The sequence below is a fragment of the Berghia stephanieae genome, chromosome 4, assembly GCF_034508935.2.
Source record: "Berghia stephanieae isolate SIO BIC M18660-M18661 chromosome 4, UCSD_Bste_1.3, whole genome shotgun sequence".
In the NCBI taxonomy this organism is placed as follows: domain Eukaryota; kingdom Metazoa; phylum Mollusca; class Gastropoda; order Nudibranchia; family Aeolidiidae; genus Berghia; species Berghia stephanieae.
In genome coordinates this window covers 47,930,263-47,945,264 of record NC_088363.1, presented here as the reverse complement: position 1 = coordinate 47,945,264, position 15,002 = coordinate 47,930,263, and the positions used below count along the sequence as shown (strand labels likewise).

Below are 15,002 nucleotides of genomic sequence, written 5' to 3'. Positions count from 1 at the left end.
TGCTGGGTATGGAGTGGTAGTTTTAATTCAGAAAGTGAGTGGAGCAGGCACTTATGTTGATAATGACAAGAAATGAAGTGTAGGAAAGTGTCAGAAGACAATAGAGAATAAAAATTTTGTGGCAGCGATGGGGGCTCGAATCCCCATCGCCGCTGCAAAATATTTATTCTCTATTGTCTTCTGACACTTTCCTACTCACTTCATTTCTTGTATGGGATAGTACATCAGTCTGGCCATCAAACAGAGTGAGTTTGGCCCCCTGTTCAGGAAGAATGATTTTCTTTGTGATAATTTTTTCTTTTTTATTATTCATATCTGCTTTGTCTGGCATTTTATCGTAGAAAAATGTTCAGGTTTTCATAATACTGCAATTCTAGTCTCCCCCCTATCCTATTTTTCAGTATGATTATCAGTATCATTTACAGGCAAAAGACAACTGGAGTTAGCTTATACTTGAGTATAAAACAGTCGTGGAATTTATTTCTTCTTCTTTCCCATGGTGGAGGTGTGTGCCTGCACCTGGGCCTTTTGTTGACTGAACAAATTCATCTCGTCATCTAGACGCTTCTTGCTGTCCTCTAGTTTTCTCTTCTCTTCTGCATGTTGCTTTTTCAGGGCATCAAAGCGGTTGTGAAGCTGTTGAGATTGTAAGGAAAACAGTTGCATTAATAAATAAAGCTTGTAAATGAAAATCTTCTAGGTAAATAACTAAAGTATGGATGCAGTAACTTGCCTTCTAATAAAAGCAGTGATTTTACTTTTCCAAATTTTATCCTTTGTTTAAAAAACCCACAAAAAAACCCACATTTAATCTATGTTTTTATTTTAATAAGAATACTATAAGAGAGAACTGACCCAATAAATGTCACAACTTCAAGGAAGGATCCATATCATAAAGCAGGAAGACGTGATTATTCTTATCAACTCAAGTTATTTCCTGTTTATTCAAAATGCATCATTCCTCAATGTATCAATTCTAAAATGAGTGGGCATGATATGGCAAGTGTTCACAAATGTCGGTATTTTTTGACAAAGTTCTGCTTACATGTAATTTCATAAGGGTTAGCGAGTGTCGTTTATAAATAGAAAAGCATTTTTTAAAACTTATACATTCCAATCTCATTCTTAGTAGAATTCAATGATTAAGAACATTGAAAAGTTCAATCTATCAAAAGCTATTCCAACATCTCGTTTCCATGGTCACAAATAAAAAGAGAAAAAAAAGGCACCCAAAATTAACTCTCTTGAGTGCTACATGAATGGAAACAAATTAACACATTCACGTGAAGAGGTGAAACTTAAGGATAGGAGGAAGTGAGCAAAATGTTTAGCTTTTTGTTTTTGAGAATTTTCGTTTTTAAAGTTACAAGGGTTTGTTTTTTTTAAATATCTCTGGATTCTTTTAGTGGTCAATGGTGAGCAAGAAATCAGTTCTCATTAAAATCATCATATTTTTGATATTCTTATATTTCACAAGACTTTAAAACAAAACTTATTTAAGTGAACAACCAATAAAATCTAATCAAAACCACTTAATGCTGCTGCTGCTGATGATGATGATAATGATGATGATGATGATGATGATGATGTGATGATGATGATGATGAGTATGAACCAACCCACCTCCTTCTCAGCCTCCTTCAATTCTGACTCCTTTTCCTTAACCCTGATTACAAAGGTCTGTCTCATTTCATCTTCTTTCTTCTGGAGGTTGCTTATATGCTCTTGACGCTTCTGCTCGTAAGTCTCAGATAAACTGAAATAAGAATATAACAGATTTGGTGAATAATAATGAGATCAATAATCTAGTCCTGAATAAACTATCAATTTTCTTCTTTGTTTTTGTTTTTTTTATGTTTGATTTTTTTCTTAATCTAAAATCTAATATTTTTTTTTCTTAATCAAGAATGATACGAATACTGCACGTTCTGCTTATATTAGAATAAAAGACGTTTTTAACTTGTTTAAGAGACCACCCTTCCATTCAGAGCGTTAACCATCAAAATGAAATGAAACCAAGACTGGGTTGCTGAAAACTAGAGCATCTAGAGCCAAACAGACGAATCTCTTTGCATAATATACATATGAATTACTTTGTTGACCTTCATCATCACCCTGGGATTGATATAAGGTAAGGTACAAAATACAATATTAGAAACTGAGGTCCTATTTGGAATTAGCAAACAATAATGACTGTCCTTTATCCCATATAGAGGTGATTTATGGGGAAAATAATTCTAAAACAGAATTACCTTGAGATTGTCCTGAAGTCATGTTAAAGAGTTTTCTAGGTATTTTTTAACCATTCAAGGTGACACAAAAAATTTTAAAAATAAATAAGCACATTCATACAGGGCATTTTCATGTTTCAGCCGTGTTACCCCAGAGGGCTTTATTTACAAAATCAAAGTTTCACCTCATTCAATAAACAAGTTGGCTGTTGGGTGCTGATTTTTATTCGGACATTCTTGCAATATCTAGCACCACTGGTACCCAGGTACTCTTACACTGATACCCAGGTACTCTTACACTGATACCCAGGTACTCTTACACTGATACCCAGGTACTCTTACACTGATACCCAGGTACTCTTACACTGATACCCAGGTACTCATACACTGATACCCAGGTACTCTTACACTGATACCCAGGTACTCTTACACTGGTACCCAGGTACTCTTATACAGGTACCCAGGTACTCTTACATTTTTACTTACTTACTTAGTTACTTATCCGATTCAGCAACAAGATGAGCTCTAGTCTTTTAGTCTTGCACCATAAAATAAAAGTTGAATGTCTTCCGATATTGTTCCAGGTGACTATGTAGTGTGTTACTGATTTGGTGAGTGGAATGTGCGTATGAGGTCCTCAAGAACTAGACACACAAGAATGTGGTGTGTTACTGTTTCATTGGGGTGTTGACATAAGGGACAAGAAGAGGATGTGTCTGTTGTGTCAGGTACACATTCATACCTAAGTTTGGGGTAATATGTAAAATGCTTTACCACAGTTTTAAAGCAAGGGCTTGACTTTTACAGTCATTGTCACCTAAATAGCTATTGACATTGCTCACTATCACTTGGCCTATTAATTTCTTTACAAAACCAGACAACTATACCCTCAGTCATTAATGTCACAAACACATGCTTTCACTGATTGATCAAGGATTCTGTTAACATTAACAAGATTAAATTCATTCCAAAAGAAAAATATGTAAGTCAAAGGCAGTCCTCTCACCTCTTAGACTCAGAATCTGAGAATCCCATCTCTTCCAACTTGTGTCGACGATACAGCTCGTAGTGCTTGGAGTGAGTTACCTCCCTTAGATCTTCCATATTTGTACGGATCAGCATCTCACGGAGTTTGACAAAATCACAGTGGTTCTCATTTTCAACTGAAAAATTTAAAAAGAAAAACAAAATTAATGAAATTATAATAAGTGCGTTATTCTCAAATAAAAATTTCAAGTAAAAAGGAGATCAAACAAAATGATAAAGAGAGGTTAATAATTGGTATAGCGCATGCATACATACTCTCAGTTAGTTCAGATTTTTCTCTGTTTTGTTTTTTGTTTTTAAGGGTTTTACGGTGCTTGCAACACATTAGGGTCATATCAGCGCCAGTAAAAAGGAAGAAAATGGGATAGTTAAAAGTTCTAGAATTACAATTAAAGCATCCAAGAATAAGGCAGACAGAGGGGAATTGGTTCAAATAGGGAACAGATGTTGATTCAGTGTACTTAGTTTGAGATCACCTAAAAGTCTCATCCAGACACAAGCAAAGGTCCCCACTAAGAGGAGCAAACTCAAATGTTTACACATCATTTATAATACATAAACAAAACATAATACAGTGCATAACAGAGAGATGATTTACAAGGAAAAAAATATCATCTCCCAAAACTAACTATACATTAGACTATTTCCCTCCCAGCTAGGGCCAGGACAAAACCAAGTAATCTCATTCCAAGACAAAGACAGAAAGCATGTTGGAAAACAGACATAGGGGGATAGAAGACAAAGTAAGTACCTCCCTGCCCCCTATGGGAGGTAGGAACCCCACCCAGGATTTTTCTCTCTTAAATTTCAAAGGTAAAGCGGAGTGTTACATACCTGCCAACCCTTCACATTCCAAAAGCGGAATCAAAATGTCAAAAAATTGAATTTGAGCCAAAATATAGGAATTTGTAATTCTATTATTATTTTTTTTCATATGCGGTCAATTGCAATAGAGACTGGAACAGCAAAGGAGTAGGGGAGAGCAATTATTTTTAATTCTTGCCTCCCTGTTGGCAATTGTGAAACACATAACATTCCCCCACCCTATTTCTTACCATTATCATCGGAATTTTAGAGAAAATGGGAGAATGGCGAAAAAGAAGAGTAAAAATGAAATGATTCCCCTAAAAGTGGAAGGGTTGGCAGGTATAAGCGACATAAATAATCACAAGAGAATTATGATACATAAGATCTGCACTGTCTCTTTACAAAAATACTTTCATACATTGACAAAAAATCTGTTTTAAAGTAAGATGCCAGAGTTCAAGGTATAAAAAATCAACACTTTCTTTTTTTGTTTATTTTGAGAACAGATGAAACATTGTTTCATTTGAAACAAATGCCTGTGACAAAGTACAATGAGAATATTCAAATATTTAAAATTAATGATCCTCTATTCATGCATGCAACAAGTAAAACAAAAAAGGGAATAATAATTAAAATGAAATTCCCAGATGAAAAAGGAATAAAATGATTTGATCTAATCCTTTCATAAATTCTTTGTAAAAATCATTATCGAAAAAATAATTTCAACACTACACGAGTTTCAATTTTTAAAAAGTTGATTTTTTTTTTTTGCTGGTTACAGACCCATATGTAAGTAAAATAATATTTTCCCTTATTTCACCCTAAAACATTGATTTAAATACTCTGAAAATGGAGGTACATAGAGGTTAACTTTTCAAAGAGCTAAAACGGGACCCCCTAATGCACAACACCATCATGACCCAAAATAACAGTTTGAATTATTATAAAATATAATCTAGATTTAGAGCTTTTTCTGTTCCTTATTTCAATTTGATAGTCAAAAAAGCATAATCCTGGAACATGCATGGGTCATTTCCATACCTATAAATAATCCATCTTTTAAATTTGCGGAATTGTGCAACTTTTGTGTGGTCTGTTACTCGCTTTTGGATCGGAAGGTCTTGGGTTCGAGCCTCGCTCCGCGCATAGTTGAGTCCTTGGAAAAAGCTCTTTACTCACATTCTCTCACCGTACTCAGGTGTAAAATGAGTACCTGGCCGTTAACAGCGTTGACTCTGTCTGAAATAAATGTAATATCGCCTAACAGGCCTCATGTCTCGTCCTACATGTTAAGCGTTGCTGTTGGTCAGGGACCCCTTGTAAAGCGCTTTAAGCACCTCCAGTGGATATTAACCTATATAAAAGCTCAATTTAAAAAAAAAAAATTTTTACAATTAAAACGTATCCTCACCTTGAACTGTGCCCCAAGGATACTGCCTAGCTTTCACCATCTTGTTTCCAATTTTGACTTCATCATTACTACCTACTACGGCAAATGGGAGGTGTTGCTGTGAGGAAAGACAAAGTAGTAAAACGATGTTATCAAATCAATCAATCAGAAATGAGACTTTTACCTGAATAGACTATTTACAACGATTTACAATGATTATTTCATGATTTCCAAGCTATGATGAACGTAAATTATTATTTCTACTGTAGAATAGACGTTTAATATCAATGGAAACATTCTAAATAGTCCTAGAGATGGATAAGCCAAATTACCTCATATTATCTATTTATTTTTTTTAATAATATTAACTGAATTAAAAGAAAACAACAAAAATAGGGCCAAATAATTTTTCTACTTTTGAATTTTTAACAATTGAATACTTTATACATAAAGTGCATGCAAATGAAAATGAAGTTAGATTTGTAAGATACACTAGACGGTATAGGCTATCAACCAATACCACGAAAAAAAGCCCAATGCATGGTGCCCTTTTTCTTAAAAAATGGGTTTATGTGTTGCTGAAATGGATTAATAATGTATTCAGCTTTCTTTGATTACAAGACAAAGATTCTCTGAATTTGGATCTATGTTCACAATCCCTTGAATTTAGAACTCAAGTTTTAAAATGTTTTAATTTTTTTTTTTTTCAGTTCTGTTGGAAACTAACGAAAATTCTTCTGCTGATATCAAGAAACTAATATTTCCAAATTAAAATTGACAAGTGCTTTTAATATGGCTGCACTTAGTTAAATTTACATCAATCATCAGGAGATATATCGTGGGAGTCAATCTGACTCTGACCTCACAAGCGCCATGTGCGTAAAAATGATCATTTTAAGCTAATATTAAAGCCCAACCCATCCCTTATCCCTTACCCTCGAGACCAACACAGACTTAACAATACTATCAATTGGTGGAAATAGTCATGTAATCTGGACACGTATATTATTACACGGTTAGATTTGGACACAACTCAATATATGTAGGGGGTTCCGATAGCTCAGTTGGTAGAGTACTCGCTTCACACGTAAAGGGCCTTTTTCTGACCCCCCCCCCCCCTCCCCCCCATGTCCATCCAGCGGTGAATGGGTAGCTGAGAGTGTTAGATTTGGCAGAAAGTATTTTGCGATAGACTAGCGTCCTATCCAAAGGATAGCAAGCAATTGCTGTTGTCCATTTCACACTACAGAAATCGAGATAAACTCTGGCTCCATAGGGCTGAGTGGATCCGAAAGGACTACTACAATATATATTGTTGAGCACTGAAAGATGGATAATAATTGGCTTTGGAAAAATGGAATGTAAATAGAGCATTTTTTATTCTTTTCAAGTTTCTTAGCATTTCCTCAATAATTTCAAAACAAACACAACGTCAACTAAACAGTTTTTGATATGCAAGTCATCGATGCCTTGTCAGACATACATTCATGGTAGAGTTGGTATCTGCTACTGTCTCATCGTCAGTGGGGAATTGGTAAATGTGAACTCCATTGGAAACAAGCTCAGACATCAACTGAAAGATGAAAAACACAGAACACAAAATAAAATTAGTGTGAAAAAAAAATCTTTGGATTTTAAAAAAATCATCAGTTACTTGACTAAAGTTGAGTATTGGGTCCTATTCGAATTATTACAATACTATTAAAAAACAATAGTATCGTTTTTCTCTTTGCAGCTCTGGCTGTTTTGCAAATCAATTCTGTGAAAGCCACTCATCTCTATTCAGTGTGGTCAACATGGCTGACACCTTTTAAAATTGAGCTTTTACGCTCGAGAGGTAGTCTTTAGGTTTTAACAAACAATGGATGTGAAAGAAAACCTGTGTATACATCGGTATGTATTGTATTAATTCCAATGGAGCCAATACAATCATAATAAATCTACTGAATCAACAAAACTTGTTGAACAGAGTGAATATTTCAATTTTTTAATTAATACTCCACATTAAATCGGTCACCATGAATTACTTTACAAAGTATTTCAGATGTCACCCATGCCGACTTTGTATTAATGTTATGTTAATGATGTTGTATGTGTAAACGACACAAATATGTTGTTTGAGGCTATGAATCCCGAAGAAATTGAAATAAAGAATGTACAGGGCTTTAGTGGAACAAAATATGGCATGGATTGTTGTTTCAGATTTATCAAAATACCATTATTTTTCTTTATATGAAAAAAAAAAAAAACAGTTATGGAACTGTGGATGACCAAAGTTCATATTCTTATCAACGTTTTTGCTTGTTTGCTTTCGTTTCGTTTTTTTTATCTTGGGAGTTTTTTGCATTACTAAAAGGTTTTATATTTTTCTTACAATATCATAATGAACAGGTATTGAGGATTGTGTGATGGAGAGCAAGTACCTTTGACTTGAATTTGTTGAGTTCTGTTTTGGTGATGGTGTCAGCCTTGGCAATGACAGGGATGATGTTGACTTTGGTGTCTAACTTCTTCATGGTCACAAGGTCCAGGGCTTTCAGGCTGGGAATTAGTCAAATATGAAGATTCAATAAATAAAAATGCGCTTGTATATTGCACACCATTAAAACTTACAACTAATTCAGATCATTTGGTTTTCTCCGACATGACAACCAATGCCAGAGATGTCAACCTCAAGAAGAATAAGAAACAAAAAATGGTCCCCCTTATATGAGTAAAATCGTCGCGAAATTGTATTAGTATAAAGAAAACAGTGGCTTGTCAAAAATACTTTATTTTCGAAGATGCTCCAATTTTTTTGTATTAGCACCATTTTACTTTAATAATTTGTAATTTTTGTGTTAGTTGTATCTCTGTAACACCAACAGTCTGAAATCAAATGTTGCACTCTATTGTTCACATTCACTAATGGTATGAATTGACATTCTTTGTTCCAAATATAACGTCATCTAGCATTGCATCCAATCCCTAGGTCTTTTTTTATTTAATCTCCTTTGTCTGCCTGCCTGCCCCATGTGATTGCTTGATGATGTATGTTTGTGAATGCATAGTTTTTACTCTGCACATGTCTATATTATCTTTTTGACACTCAATTTGTTTGTTTTATAAATATTTATTTATTAAGTACAAATAGTCTTGCACAGTTCTATAAATTTATGACATCCTGTGTATTTCATAAATAACAGACCCAATTTCGTTTGTTTATTTAAATATTTATTTGAGTTGTGTCAATTTCAGAAATACTAATTTAAAAAATAACACATTAAACAACTTCTGTATAATTCTTTTAAAAGCATACTGGATTATCATTAAAAATTCTAACTAAATCTAGTCTTTTCAATATTACTAGTCTAGTATAATACCTTTGCGAAGAGGAAAATGTAACAGAGACTTCAATACTCACGAATGCCCAGTGGGGGCCACAAAATAAAGACAGGCATGGACTCTTGTGTCATGGTAAGTGTGAAGCATTCTCTTGATCTTCAGCTCCTCGTTGAGGTAAGCATCAAACTGGGCATCAATATAATTGACAATTGGTTTCCAGCTGAAACAGGGGTATTTTAGGTAAGTATGGTGAAAACAGCAGGTTAAATACAATTTATGAAGCTAATTTATAATAATTTAATTTACTAAACAGGTTATCAAAATAATGATGGTTACGGATGTCAACTATCACCCCTCCCATTGCTTTTTCACTAGATTAATAAATTCGAATCAATATTACAATCATATTTATAATGCTTCATTGAAACTTTTTAATAAATAATTTTTTTTTAAATGATAATTTACTCTTGTTCCCTTTAAAATGAAGCAACAAACAAAAATGTCAAAACCAAAATCTAAATAGAATATTTCTTCTAATTCTACTCTTATCAATGACTTTTGTAAATCCTGAATGGTCAAAAACAATTGGTAAAAAAATAAGCAGAATGTGATCCATAAATTAGAAGACAGGAAGACCATAACAATTTAAAAGGTAATTTTTTTTTTCATTCGAAAGGAAAACATTATTCAACATGGCGCCACTCACTTTTCATGTTACCTTAGAATAATATTCAATTCAACAAGAAGACCTACCGGAGTAGCAAAATACAAAGAGCATGCTATGATATTTATATACAGACTATACAATCCATTTGTATGGTACAGCTGTTAGAAAACAAACAAACAAACAAAACAACCACTAACATTTATATCTAAATCAAAGGAAAAATAAATCAACTAAAGATATAAACTTTACATTTTGGCAAGCTATTGTCATGTTATGAGACAATGTTTATGTTTATATGTATATGTACAAGAATCAAAATTTGGTTATAAACAAAAAAGTGATCAACAGATATATCAGCTTACAAAAAAAAAAATTATAACACCTTTCTCAAATTAAATCCAAGCAAAGATGAAAAACTGTTGGCACAAATAGGAGAGACACAGATTATAATATGGTACCTCCTATAATATATTTTACCTTATAATTGATATCATCAACCATAGTTCAGAGAAAGCAATAAAGCACACTTATTTCTTCAAGGAATATTACAAATCCCATGATTCACAAATATTTTCAAAACCATGCAACGAATATGATAAATGGGAAACAAAACTCATGCGCTGGGAACAAACAGGCAATCAATAGTAAAGATGAGAAATGAAAAATGAAAAGTCACTAAAAAATTATAAGTGTTAAGACTACCAAGAAATCCTATAATCAAAAAGTGGAATCTCATTAATTTTATTAAAAAATATAAATGACTAAAAAAAAAACAACTTTCTGTATAGAGCATGGCTGGAAGTTTGTATCTTCTTTGTATATATACATTAAATAAATAAATCTCCTTCAATTCCTTAATCACCGTTGAAAAATATAATAATAAATAACAAGAAGAAATATTTATATAGCACTTAGTCCTTACATAATTCTAAGAGTTTTTCAAAAACACATGCCCACCCTCACACATGTAAACACATACACATACAAAATGTCTCATTTATAGCAAAAGCTTTCAAGTTATAGAAATGCTTCCTTAAATTTATGGTGTCTTTAATTTAGATTTAAAATCAACGGAACTGACTGATCCCCTGAGCTCGCCTGGGTGAGTGTAACAAGTTTGTGGACCAAAACAAGAGAACGCTCTCTAACCAAGTTTTGTATTTGTTTTTGATACAAATAGCTAAGAGGAAACAAACGAAGATCTCAACATTCTTACTATAATTATTCAGTAATTCAGACAAGTAGGCTGGGCTACACATTTATTGTGGGCCAGTGTTTATCTCATACCATGGTTTAAATCGATATATAAAATTCCATTACCCATTACAGAACCTACATAACAGCAACCCCCCCCCCCCCCTCCTAACAACAATCCCCAGCCACACACACACACACACACACACAAGCATATACCCCTACACAAAGACATCTATTTACTTTAATAAAGGTTCTTTATTTATCATCTGGAGTTCAATGCTAAGGTTGATTGTTTGTAGCCAATTTATAACAATTCATTACCTGGGCTAACTATATCCAACTAAAAATTAATCAATTTGAATATCTCATTAGTATATATAAATATTTTCAAAAGCTAAAAGTTAAATAAAAACATGTTTTTGATATAATTCAAATTAATGAGATTCCTTCGGGCAAAAAAAAAAAGTTGTAAGTATCCCCCTTTACAACACCAAACTACAATGGAAAAAAATAGAAGAAAAAGATTTTTAAAAGACTTAAAATTAAAAATGGAGAAAAGGCGAACCATCACACTGGGATTACAAAGACATTTAGTGCTAGTGGAAAAATTCCTCACCTATCATCTTTATTAATTTGATCACCAAACCCAACCGAGTCAACCAGAGTCAATTTCAAAAGCACATTCTTTTCACGCAGCTCTGTGGCAGTGGTGATGGTGGTGGTGGTTGTAGTATAGAGTGGAGGAGGTGGTGATGATGGAGATGAAGGGCATGAGGTAGTTATATCAGTTCCACGAGCAAGGCCCCATAGAATAGAAGATAATGGTTTGTTTTTTTGTGTGGATTTTGAGACAATGTCCGAGTAAAGTCATTCTTAGAATAATTATAAATGAGGTTAGTTGTCAACAAATTAAAAAAATAAAAATTGAGTGTATAGAACGGAAAGTGAATAATACCATCATATTATTGAGATGCAACAGGTAAGGACTGGCCATCATGAGTAAACCATGTGATAAATTTCAAACAAGACTAAAAAATATATTTTTTAAAATTTTAGATATAAAGTAATATCTTTCTATTTTGATAATGTTTTCTTCTCAAGAAAATGAATATTCGACTGTATCAAAATAGGAACTGAAGAAAAATCATAAAAAATTATTCCATTCTTCTGCAATCAGAACTTGATCAATGGCGATAGATTAATGTGAAATTTATATCCATGGTTACCCAATAGTGAGCTGGCCCTTACCAAGGCAGATTATTGTCTAGGATATCAACAAAACCCTCCTTACCTATCCACTTTATTGATCTGATCGCCAAAACCAACGGTGTCTACTATAGTTAATTTCAAGCACACATTACTCTCGCTTAGATCTGAAAGTTATTCATGACTCAGCAGTTAGATTCTTCCAAAAGTAAATAAAAATAAATGCAGTTTTAAAATGGAGTCTGTTAAATTCTTGGAAAGAAAAAAAAAATCAAAACCAAAAAAAGCAAACTTGTTACTACTTTTCTCTTTTACAAAAAACGACTTGATGTGACATGAAATTCTTCTATATTAAACTATAAACCCTTCATTTAGCTGTGAAAAAAGAGGGAACTCATTTATTTTTTTGACAATAAAACAACTTACAATCCTCTCCCTCAGGAAAACTTTATAAAGATAGGTTTTTAAGTAATGCAATTCAAGTCTTAAACAGGAGACATGAAATTGCACAAATACATTGAAGACTATGTGGTATAATGACAAATCTTTAATTTTAATTGAATGAATGTTAGCCAAATAATTTCATTAATTAACTGACATATAGAAAGGAAAAACATAATTTTCTTTTAAATTTCAGTTTTTAAGAATATATTTCAGTAATATTATTTAATCAAAGTTGGAAGAAAAAAGAAATACAATCCATAGCAATAGACATGATAACAATGTATCTTACCGTAGGTGTGAGCTTTAAGTTTGACACCTGGCAAGTCATGAGTGCTTTGAGTGGAATCAAAGTTGGTGTTGAATAGCGTATCCATCATTGTAGACTTGCCAATTCCTGTCTCACCTGAAAACAGAATGGATAATGATTAAATGATTATTTTTTCTTACTTTTATTGTATTACCCTTAACATTAGACGGTAGATCAAAGAGGGTAACAATTTTATTTACCAACCATTTTTCTTGGTGCTAAATAATACAAAGTAATAATTTCACATCAGAAAAAATAACTCTGAAGTTCTTATTTCTCTATTACAATAAAATTGATACCACGAATGACAAAATCGCCCCACAAATAAGGGAGTTATAAATTATTCATAATAATTTTTAAAATTTACAATAATTGTCATCAAAGTAATTTTTCATCATCAAAGTCATACTTTTTGTCCGATTTTTACCAAACAAAGTGCAAAATCAATTATTTTCACCCGCAAATAAAATAGGATCCAAATCGCAATTTCTACATGTTTTATTTTTTGTTGTCAAATTTATAGCAATCAAAGCTGAAAACATCTTGCGAAACTGACAGGCCTGCCATTTCCTTCTCAACGATTGGATTTCACTAACTGTGGCCACTCTTGACTAACCTGCCCATGAATATTTGTCGTTTTTTTGTCGGGTTGAATCTTAAAGAGTTAAGAAATTTACACAACACAACATGTAAGGAATAACAAATCTACGTACCAACACAGAGAATGTTGAAACAAAATCCTTGAGCAACGGATTTGTTGACCAGCTGGTCCGGTAGACTGTCAAATCCGACATGACCAGAAAGGCTGAGATTTCTCAATGCATTGGCCAATGCAGTCACAGGCTGAAATAAAAAACTTGATTTAAGTCTCATTCTGATGTCAAGTGAAAATATAATTTAGTAACATCTGACTGGTATGACCAGGTCATTTATCGCTGTAAACAATATTTTAACACAATTACTCAAAAATTCTACTTTATAAAATTTGTACATATTTGATTCATTGTGTCAAACCCCTTGGCTTTATATATGCATATCGAGAGCTGGGGAAAATAGGTGGTTTGAGGTTCGTTGTAATTGGAAATTGTAAACCTTTATATTTTAATGTCTCTGAAAAGCATTCTAATTTTCTAATTCCAATTTCTCATTTTCAGGTTGAGTTCAAGTAAGAGTAAGAGAGTCACAATTGACATAAGTATTACGTTTCCATTAACCCTTATTTCATTTCTTTATCATCACTGATCACTTTGGTTGCAGGCTAGACAGACAGTTGGGAAACCACGGTAAGAATAAGAAATGATTGAGTATTGTTGAGCCTGAGCAGGAAGTGGAAGGTAAGTCGATGACGATGTCGAATTGAGATTGTCTTCAAACTTTAAGTTTAAGTTAAGGCAAATTAACTAAGACTTCGATTTGTACATTAATGAATTAACTGACAACAGAACGTCCTCTCTTACAATCGGCCGCTCATACACATTCTCATAATATAATAATGGGGTTCAGTCTCAGTGGTGATTCAAATTTAGTACTCACACTCCATTCAGTCATTCCAGTGAACCCCAGTTGAGTGCAAATAATAGTAATAGAACATGGTTAACTCATTAAATTCAATCACATAAAAATGGCTGATATCTTAAATCTTAAACACGGTTTAAGCTGAACCAATTCACACACAAATAATTGAATGAAGAGATATAAGAATTACGAAATTTAAATTCAAGCAAGCCTCTAGTCTCTAGTTCCAGACCCGGAATTGAAGTTCAGGTTGGAGTTAGGGAAGGGAAGAATCATCTTTATGTTGCCCCCAACTATTACCTATATATCAAGTTAAAATAAAGTCCTGGGTGTTAAAGAATTGCAAAGTTAAACAGTCTCACCCTTTCTACATCAGGGGCTGCCATTTTATTTTTGTTAAAACCTGAGGAATATTTATTTTATGCTTGCTGGAATATGTTGGTTCCAGTGAAAGAGAAAGAGAAATTTGAGGATCGGTCTGCAATCTGCAAGCTGACTTGGGCTTTTAAATTTTGTAGCTAAATACAATATTTTTAGTACTAAATTTGTATCAGGTCACCACAATTAATTTAGTTTCTGAAGTTCCTCCGTTCCTTTCTTTATAACTTTTTGTTCTGTTTGTTGTTGTTGTTGTTGTTTGGCTATGTGGTCTTGTGGTATGACACTCGCTTTCGGATCGGAAGGTCCTGGGTTCGAGCCTCGCTCGGCGCATAGTTAAGTCCAAGGAAAAGGCTCTTTACTCACATTCTCTCACCGTACTCAAGTGTAAAATGAGTACCTGGTCGTTGACAGCGTTGTCTCTGTCCGAAAAAGAGTAAGTGATTGCTCAAGATAGTTTGTATATTTTTTCATGGTCTATACCCATTC

At 33.3% G+C, this 15,002-nt stretch overlaps 1 protein-coding gene across 2 annotated transcripts; it reads right to left on the bottom strand.

Moving 5' to 3' along the window:
* Positions 1-291: 291 nt before the first annotated feature.
* LOC144970724 (septin-11-like) lies at positions 292-14,642 on the bottom strand. Of its 2 annotated transcripts, none has more exons than XM_078910678.1 (11): positions 14,498-14,642; positions 13,334-13,463; positions 12,603-12,716; positions 11,955-12,036; positions 8,879-9,019; positions 7,899-8,016; positions 6,959-7,048; positions 5,497-5,593; positions 3,238-3,394; positions 1,624-1,756; positions 292-636 (listed from the first exon to the last, which is right to left on the bottom strand). In XM_078910678.1, the coding sequence occupies exons 1-11, from the start codon at positions 14,519-14,521 to the stop codon at positions 478-480; spliced, it is 1,245 nt and encodes a 414-aa protein (XP_078766804.1). In that variant the 5' UTR covers positions 14,522-14,642; the 3' UTR covers positions 292-477. The 2 variants fall into 2 exon arrangements, with proteins under 2 accessions (XP_078766804.1, XP_078766803.1); XM_078910677.1 differs by lacking the exon at positions 11,955-12,036 and adding an exon at positions 11,280-11,361 and having other exon boundaries at positions 14,498-14,634.
* Between the last annotated feature and the right edge of the window lie 360 nt (positions 14,643-15,002).